The sequence below is a fragment of the Limanda limanda genome, chromosome 3 (assembly GCF_963576545.1).
Source record: "Limanda limanda chromosome 3, fLimLim1.1, whole genome shotgun sequence".
Classification (NCBI taxonomy): Eukaryota; Metazoa; Chordata; class Actinopteri; order Pleuronectiformes; family Pleuronectidae; genus Limanda; species Limanda limanda.
The window spans coordinates 10,222,088-10,231,772 of record NC_083638.1 but is presented as its reverse complement, the minus strand read 5'-3'; the positions used below and the strand labels follow the sequence as shown (position 1 = coordinate 10,231,772).

At 42.8% G+C, this 9,685-nt stretch overlaps 1 protein-coding gene across 2 annotated transcripts; it reads right to left on the bottom strand.

Moving 5' to 3' along the window:
* Positions 1 to 7,348: 7,348 nt before the first annotated feature.
* pou4f1 (POU class 4 homeobox 1) lies at positions 7,349 to 8,855 on the bottom strand. 2 transcript variants are annotated; one of them, XM_061068738.1, is made up of 3 exons: positions 8,733 to 8,855; positions 8,050 to 8,335; positions 7,349 to 8,010 (listed from the first exon to the last, which is right to left on the bottom strand). In XM_061068738.1, exons 1-3 carry the CDS (start codon positions 8,853 to 8,855, stop codon positions 7,349 to 7,351), a joined length of 1,071 nt encoding a protein of 356 aa, XP_060924721.1. The 2 variants fall into 2 exon arrangements, with proteins under 2 accessions (XP_060924721.1, XP_060924720.1); XM_061068737.1 differs by having other exon boundaries at positions 7,349 to 8,335.
* Between the last annotated feature and the right edge of the window lie 830 nt (positions 8,856 to 9,685).

The window sequence follows — 9,685 nt, the reverse complement described above, 5'->3', positions numbered from 1 at the left end:
TTTTAAATGGACTCCAGACTTTACAGAACTGCAACGGCTCCTTTCTCAGATATTTACTCATTAACCAGTTGAATAATGGTGGAAGAATTTCTGACTATAGACCTTTAAATCAAACTTTGTGGCTAAAAGTGATTCCTTGAAGAAATACATTTTCTTTGTATCTTTCTTCTGCTGTTTGTCCTTTTGAAAAGTTCAATTTTCAACTTGAGAACAATCTCAAAGCTCCATGCAACCACCCGGAGAAAATGTTGTCAGCACATCCCCTGCTGTCATGTGTCTGTGTATGCAACAGGCTGTTTCATTAATACGACAGTTTGTCTGTCTGAGATATTCCAGCGCAGGTGAACATAACCTGAACTGAGCGTCACGCTGTCACGGCAGCTTTGAGGCTCATTGAAGTAGCAAACGAATTCTAAATGTTGTTCATCATTTGTGACATTAAAAACACACAGTGACAGCCAAGAGAGAGGCTTGAGCTCAGTCTGGAGCAGGAAGAAAAAAGAAGTAAAGAACAACATGTTTCAGTTTTATAAAGGAAACAGGTGTGAGACCACACAGCTTTGATTATTCTCATGATTAATCTATTAGGACATTGGGTTTTAACCTACAGCATTTCTATGGGTTTCTATTTAAAACAGAACATACATTTTAAAATGTTCTTGCATTAAATCAGATTAAATTTCAGGAATCTTCTGTAAGAGCCTCACATTCTTGCCATTGCCTGAATTCACACTGATGCCAAAAATCTCCCTCTCTAGTATCTGTCTCCCCTCTTCACCGTGCACCTTCTGTCAGGTAATGACTACAGGGAAATGGGTTCAATACAACGGTTCAATGAGCACCCGGCCCCCGGGGCCATGACAGCTATAAGAGCCATGGAGTGGGGAAATAAATGACATTTAGGGAATAAGGCACATTTTGCATGAAGTGACATTTAGACATAGTTTGCAAGCTGTAATTTCTGAATGAGGTGAAACATCCCGCATAGAACCCGGCGCAGACATTGACAAGTGCTTTGATGCTTTAGCGCCACACTTCATCAGTGAGAGTGTCAAACGGTGCAAGGGCCACGAAACTAGAGGCTTAAAAAGCAGTCAGGAGTTGTTGTGAGGATTTCTTTGGATTTCCGTTGTTGCAGCTCCGTCCACCAACTGCAAAGAAAGATATGGAGGAAATTAAGAACCAATCAATAGCATTTAATGACAATTAGACTTAAAGTAGGCGCCAGAAGGTTGAAGCATCCTCAAACCCAAAGAGCTGGGGATCACAGAGATGCTCTGAGTGATTTCATGGCTCTGCAGTCACATGTGCAGGTTCCTGCTCCTCTCTCTCTCTCTTTGTTACAAACGTCTGCTCGTAGCTCTGCTTGGCACATGACTGATGCCCTCTGAACATCAGCTGGAGTGAGGAGAAGCCGGTTTCTAAGTCAGGCTAGCGTGGCGATCAAAACAAAGCGACATGTGTGACGACTTTCGGGCTGTTTGAGTGCCTCAGATGTGAGTTCCTAAAGTTCATACTCAGAGTGGACTCTACAGGAAACATGGAACAGTGGGGGAAAAGTTGGCTTGTGGTTGCTGCAACATTCTGGATCGCTTACAGAAAATAAGTTTGAGAGAAAAGTGAGAACTGCAGCAGATGTTGAATTTGGACAGATGAAGTCATGTGAATAAACTGCTTCATGGGGACACACTGCAGTTACAACTTGATCAGCTGTGCAGGCCTGGACCTCTCTAATGAAGTCCAATACCCAAAATATCAATTTGGCATTCGGCAGGCTTCAGCTGCTCATCTCATTTGGATGATATTAAACTCTAAAGCGGCGATCACTTCTCGTTTTATTGGTTTCCCCGTCCAAAGTGTGTGTTGCTGTCCAAGCTGCTTCACTCTTCCGTTTTTTATGAACAATTGTCTTTTGAAGTCAAAGGAAAAGCACTTTTGTGACTGAAAACTTTATCTATTTTAATTGTCTTGATATCCAAATTACAACCACAGGATTAAAGTGGAATAATGTCACAGATGTCTGTATAATAAAAGCCCTAGCAGCTCCATAGATCTGTTTTTTAAAGATAGTTTTCTGGACACTTGAATGGCTTCATCCTCTATTTCTCCTCTAGACTACAACAACTTTTTGCTGTCTTTAGCTGTTTTTGTGTGTGTACAAACGCTACAATAAGAAGATGTGTGCTGGCAGACTTTGATCTTTTTGATATGTGTGTGTGTGTCTGTGTGTGTGTGTCCCATACAAATGGAAATCCATTGTGTGCTTGTTGGTATGCAGGCTACCTGCATATCCAAGCACCCATACCCATTTCTTTCTGTCAGTGGCTACATGACAAGAGGTCAGCCCCTCAAGATCAAATATTTTTCTTACTAAATGACGGATTTATTAGACAAATAAGTTGTTCGCCTGACTCTGAACCCTCTGTGATTGAAATATACCCCTGTGTCAACAGCGTCGCCTCTCAAACCGGGTCCCGGGCGATGGAGGGCTGCCACCGCGGATTACTGAGCAAATATGAGTGGGAAATGAGTGCAGATCTGGGGGATATACCCATCCACATCCCCGGTTTGACATTTCCGTCCAAAGGCCAAACTCCCTGCGCATTGTTAGATCAACGGAGCCCTCGCTGGGGGCTCTTATATATATCTTTTGTTTAGGTGTATTTATAAAACTGAGAAGAACATGCGCCGCGCAGTTTTGAAATTAACCCAATATACGTGAGCTCTCCTATTTATTTTTCATATTGTAATAATTAATGATCTAATCCATCTTAACGTGGGCTCCTAACAGCTGCGATCAGTTTATATAGGCCCGCTCCCTTCCGCTCACAGCTGAGGTTTAAAAAAAAAAAAAAAAAAAGTAGTGTGCTCGTAAATCTAAGCGCCTGCGTTACCATAACACGCGATGAAATCATTATTTGGCGACGTGGTGTCAGAAAGTCTCTCATCTCGTCTGTCAGGAATCCAATTTCCTTTTATTTACATCCACAGTATAGATTAATTACTCCTCCCGACCGGTAGCCTGAAGGAATTAAGTTATGAGATCCGCGGGAAGGCTCCATGATTAATCCATCGCGGCCTTTATATGCAAGGAGACGAGAGAGGAGGGAGGAGGTGAGGAGGTGAGGCACTTAGCCTAGGATAAAAATAGTTACATAATAATAATAGTAGTAGTTATAGTAATAATAATAATAATAATAGTAATAAATATGTTCTACTCAGTTCAATTTCATTACATTATCTCAAAGCACTTAAGGCTGAGACCTTACAAATGTATAGAGAAACCAAACAGTTCTTACAATGAGGAAACACTTTGCTACTGTGGAAGGAAAAAACACTGGAAGAGAACTCCAGCACAGGCAGACTCAATGTGCTGCCTCGACCGGTTGGGGTGAGCAGAGAAAAATGGGGGAAGAGAGGAGAGGTGGTTGGAAAAGAAGGGGAGAGAAGAGAGAGAGAGGGAGGCATGAGAGAGAGGGAGGCATGAGAGAGAGGGAGGGAGGAGAGAGAGAGAGAGAGAGAGAGAGAGAGAGAGAGAGAGAGAGAGAGAGAGAGAGAGAGAGAGAGAGAGAGAGACCATGGGAACAGTTGTGTGACTGCCATATTTATGCTCTGGTACTTAATGTAAATTAACAGTGCATATTTACCAGTGTAATGATGTTAGCAATGATAGCATCACCAGTCAGTAGTATAGTAATAATAATAATAACATTAATGACGATCTCGAGGGACAGAGAGGGGGGCGTTACTCTGAGGCACGTTGGGAATATTTCTTGAGTTGTTGGAACTCATAATAAGAGAAATAATAATAATAATATAATGATAATAATTCGTGTTTTTTTATCTGGGGCGTTTATTATTCTATGTGATCATAACAGCGTCAGACAGGAAACCCAAAGCCTCATGGGATGGGACCAGAGGAAGCGTGGAGGATGTGATGGGGGGGGGGGCACCTGAATATAAATATAATGGGCGGTAAAGGCCCTTCCATGCAGACCCATGCAGACAGTAACGATACCTATACATGATCAGGTGATGCTCTATCGATAGAGCTTCAGGGTTATGATATTGGGGAAGTTCCTGATGAATAACAGCCCCACCCCCCCACCCCTTCCTGATTAATAGAGGACTCTGTCGTAACGGGCTGACATATGGCGAGCGAGGCAGCTGGGGACGGGACCTCAGGCTTCCCCTACGGCCATTAACATATTAGAGGCTATTGAGCAGCAGACAGTCCGGCTTCATGCAGCGGGCACGCGCACGGGCACGGAGCTGTTTGATGCACACTTTCAATAATGCATACAAGCGCGTGTGCGTGTTGTGTTGTGTTACTCAATAATATTGTGCTCGCTTTTTTTCAATTTGTAATAGACAGATGGATGTATATAATAAATAGGGATAGATAAAAACATGGATGTGTGGATAGATATTGGAAAGATGAATAGATAGATAGAATATTGTTGTGTTGTGTTGTGTTACTCGACAATAGTGTGTTCTACTGTGAAACTTTGTTGTCATCAGATTTGACAAAATAGTATTAGATGGATGAATTAAATAAATATGGATAGATAAACTGATGGATAGACAAACATCCTACATAGAGCATACAATAAACATAAAATACACATAGAATAAATATGAAATAATCAAATAATTCTACACTTGTGAATAGACGCGTGAATAAATGGAAGAGCCAGAATATATTTCCATTTATTGTTTCAAAATTTGAATAATTTGAGAAACCTGGAATTTTTCTTCAAAGTTTCTCTCGAACAACACATTTTCTGCTATAGGATTTAAGTATGTCTCCTGAAAACTCTCTAGAAAAATATTTTTTATTTTTAAAATCGTCCTGCAGTTCATCGTTACAGCCTCATTTTTAAAACAACGTCCCTGTATTTTATTTTTTTTCACACTGACATTATTTCGAGGCAGCTCCAATGTGGACGTTTTGCAATGATCTACAACCTCTCTGACTCTGGAATATAAAAACTATACTAGATCAATGAAAGAATATAGTGGTAAGTTAATGAACGACAAAGTGACTAAAGACCAAACTAAAAATGGATTTACTCACATTGAGGGGAAAAGGCTCACTCTTCTGTCCATGTAACCAGGAGCTATATGAGAAGCAATAAAGCAGCAGCGCCTTCCTCCATCCGCCTGCTTCCCCCACGAAACCCCGGTAGCTCTGTGAAAATATTGCGTTTTATATATCAGCAAATCCTGATTAATATTGCATCACCTGATTTTAAAAATTTAATGTTTTCTTTTAAATGCAGCGGAACGTGAGTGCAGCCCAGTAGAAATGTCTGAGAGGGAACAGATGTACCTGGGGCAGGACAGTGGTCATTTTAAAAACACAAATCAACTTCTCTTCTTCCTCTTTTTATTCATCCTCTTCTCTCCCAAGTGTAGGTGATGAGTTTTTGTGACTGAGCTGGGAAATGTCATTAAATGTTGAAAGGCGGTAACTTGATTTTTAGTTCAGTCATTTCACAGCCTATATTCTGTTGTAATTAAACACTTTAATATACGACCATATAATAATTACATCAATTAGCTATAAGTCGACCCCACAATCTGAGATAAATTAAATTAAATTATAAAAATATTTCAATTAACTTGCTGTCTTCCAAGTATTTGTGGAACAGATTCCAATATAAAGATTAGTATTGTTATTATTTTGTTGAAGTAATCATTATTATGTATATTCTTAAAGAATGTTGTATTCAAAAGATATTAAAAATTAATGAAAAGTTGCAGAGCAAGTTAAGAACAATAGATACAAAATCCTGACAATCATTCACTTCGAAAAATGAATCGAATCCCAAATTATGCAAATGTCCTCATCAATAAATTAGACAAACTTCATCAGAGCATTATTTCGATTCATATACGTCTAATTTCAATAATGCAAATCCAAGAGATACTGAAGAAATTTAGCTTTTTTTCAACATGATACCAAAAATGAGTCTGAAATTTAAAAACATCTCCACGAGTACAAACATTTTTTTCCACACATTAAATAGAGAGTTGTGTTGAGTGTCGGTACCAATCACCACCAGGAGAAATAGGCGTTTAGTTTTCTTTCTTCAATTTATTAGAAGATTGCTGGAACACACCTCCCTGTTGGATTTGGCTCACACAGGATGAACAGTACCAATGAAAGAAAGGACAACAGAGGAGAGTGGAGGAGGAGTGGTGGGATGAGAGAAGGGAGGGAGACAGTGGGACATCTTCTTTTTTTTTTTAAATCTTCCACGATGCACATGTCGCTGCAGGTTTTTGTAAACATACTTGTGCACAAAGTAAAAATTATTACTTACACAACCGTAACAAGTAACACGACAAACAACGTGGTGATCTCCATGTGAAAACAGGCATTAAACAGTGACACCCACAACATGAGGTCTTATCAGCAGACAGCTCGCTAGTGACTCTTCTCCCAATGCATAGTGTTCGCACTGCAAACTCACAATTTCGTAGGTTGTTGTTGGATCAGAAAAGAGTTTCGCGATCTCTGGGTCTTTTCTTTTAAAAACTTCGTGATGCCAAATGTTGACCACAGACCCAATAATAATTTATGTCCAAAAGACAGGAGTTCACCTCTGACACGTGATAAAGTGAAGTCTGTATATACAAAAAAACCATTTCGACACAAACCTAAAGGGTCTTTTTTGTGCAAATTCAAAATAAATATATCTATAGATGTGACAGCCCTGCAAGAGGATCAATTACCGCCCGTGGATTTCATGCAGGCCTATTTATTTTTCCCGTTAGCCATAAAAGTTCGCAACAAAATTTGAGTTCATATAGCAGCCTCCAAAATAAAATAAATAAATTATTAAATATACAGATGAATAAATGAACACATTCATGAATTATTTCTATACCAACAACGACAGAAGATATAACCAAACAGAAGAACACAGTTCAACAATCAATGAGGTAATTCGTAAATGGCTATACTTCAAATAATAGGCCTATCCGGAGAAAAATAACTCGCTATATTATCAAGCAAATTACCTCTGTCCACGCGTGGTTATTTAAAAAAAAAGGCAATGTCAAACTTCTTCCCCTCGATAGCAACTGAGCAGAATTCGAGTGATCTGTTATTTGCATACTTCTCATTCACCGATAACGTGAAAATAAACCAGATATAATATGAAGCCTTGTAAAACGGGAATCTAAAGCCCAAATGTGCACCAACGTGTAAAATATCGCCGGGGAGACGAAAAGACAAGAAAATGGTGTCTTCGTGTCCCTTGGTCCCCAAATTCAGTCCCACAAACTTTTTCTTTTTTTTATCCTGTTTTTCTTTTTTGTTTTTATCTCTCTTTGCTCATCAGTGAGTGGCGGAAAATTTCAACCTCTTCTGTTTCTGTCTCTGGTTGCAAAACCAAACGCGCACCACATTTTTTTTCAGGTCCAACTTTTCCGCGATAGCTGCGATCTTCTCGGAGGAGGGTCGCGGCTGCACGGCGAAGTAGGCCTCCAGGGACCTCTTCTCCGGGGCCGCTATGGACGTCCGCTTGCGTTTCTTCTCTCCTCCGTTGAAAATGTCCGGTTTGCTCATCTTCTCCCGCTGGGCCCCCTCGGCCTCCTCCAGCCAGGCCTGCAGGATGGGCTTCAGCGCGATCATGTTGTTGTGGGACAGGGTCAACGACTCGAAGCGACAAATTGTACTTTGGCTCAGTGACCCCACGCCGGGGATTTTGAGGTTGGCCAGTGCACCCCCCACGTCCGCCTGGGTCACCCCCAGTTTGATCCTCCGCTGCTTGAAGCGCTCCGCGAAGGCCTCCAGCTCCCGAGGGTCCGTGTCCGAGTCCGTGATGGACGGGAGTCCGGAGTTATTGAGCCCGCACGGAGACCCCCCGTGGTGCCCCGGTAAGAGCCCGTGGTGGGTGAGAGGCGAGTTCATGCCCATGGCCTGGTGGGATAGGTGGCTCAAGCCGTGCATGTGAGCGTGCGGGTGTCCGGAGGAGGTGGAGAGGAGCCCGCCACCTCCTCCTCCGCCTCCTCCTCCTCCACCACCTCCTCCTACACCGCCGGTCCCGTCGTGCGCCATGAGGTTGAGGGACGGCGACCCGATGTGGTCCATGAGGTCCGGCGGCTCCAGGTTCTGGTGGTGGTGGTGGTGATGGTGGTGGTGGTGGTGCGCCAGCGGCACGGTGGAGCCCGACGAGCAGGGCACGGCGCTCATCGTGTGGTAGGTGGCGTCCGGCTTGTAGGGATGCGTCTTGCCCTGGGACACGGCGATGTCCACGGCCGCCAGAGCCTCCGCCCGGGCCAGCAGGGTCTCATCCAGGCTGGCGAAGATGTTGTTCTGCAGCTGCGAGGGTGGGAAAGCATGCAGAGGAAAAGGATGGAGAGAGAGAGAGGGGTAAGGGAACGGAGGCGAGATGGGGGAAAGAAAAAGACCAAATAGAAGAAAGAGAAATACATAAATAAATGCATCTGTCAGTCGGGACATTTGGCAACACACAACAGAGCCGGAGTATTCCTTCAGAAGCGACGAGTCCATAAAAATTAATACAAAAAAAAAAAGAAGCTTTGCGTGCAGCATGCTTTTCAAAAAGATCACAGGCTCTTCCAGGGATCAGCCGTGGAACACATGAAAAAAACATTGCGCGTCTTGGCTGAAAGTGCCTTGGAGCAGCGCGCGTTATTACGCACGGAATAACAAAAAAGGAGAAAGTGGAAGTTTTTCGGGGTCTGGGATCATTTACCTGTGGAGTTTGTAGACAGGCTCTCCTTATAGCTTCCGAGCTGGAGTGCAGCGTGGTGTACTTGTGCTCGGGCAGAGAGGGATGCATGGCGAAGTGCGGCTGTTTGCTGTTCATGGACATCATCTTGGCGAGCGGCTCCAATTAAAGTGCTCGGGAAAGAAGAAGAAGAAGAAGAAGAAGAGGGGGATGAGGCGGCTGCAGGAGCTGGAGAAACAGTCATAGAGACGCAAGCGGGAATCCTCGCTGCTGCTGCCCGATCCGGTGGTGACGAGGAGCAGCCTTGAGCCCGGAGATCACAGAGATGCCTGCAGTCTCTCAGACGCACTTATCTGTCTACTGGTTTCCCACTGCTGGGGATGAGAGAGGCTCTTACACCTGAGCCTCACATCTCGTCAAGCCCCTGCTCGGCTGCTCTCGCGAGACACAAAGTGGCAGAGCAGCGAGATGACAAATAAAAAACTGCTCACAGGGCTCAAGGAACATCTGGAGATAGACGCTTGCGCCCTTTTATTCTTTATTTTTTTATTATAAGGGCTCACTCGTCACCGTCCAGTCCCAGATGTCCAAACGTCTTTAAGCCTTCCTGTTTTTATTCATCCTCTCCTCTCCCAAGTGCAGGTGATGAGTTATTGTGACCGAGCTGGGAAATGTCATTAAATGTTGAAAAACGGTCACTTGATTTTTAGTTCAGTCATTTCACAGCCTATATTCTGTTGTTATTAAACACTTTAATATATACGAGCATATAATAATTACATCAATTACCTTTAAGTCGACCCCACAGTCTACAAATATTTAAATTAACTTGCTGTCTTCCAAGTATTTGTGGAACATATTCCAATATAAAGATTAGTATTGTTATTATTTTGTTGAAAAGTAGTCATTATTATGTATATTCTTAAAGAAGGGTGTATTCAGCCTTGACTTAAGAGGCTGAAACCTTTGACCTCAGT

Bases quoted from the DNA above. Each gene is read 5' to 3' on its own strand.
- pou4f1 (XM_061068737.1), bottom strand. From the start codon at position 8,855: ATGATGTCCATGAACAGCAAACAGCCGCACTTCGCCATGCATCCCTCT. The intron at 8,336-8,732 runs GTAAATGATCCC...CCACCCTCGCAG, and splicing joins CCTGTCTACAAACTCCACAG to CTGCAGAACAACATCTTCGC.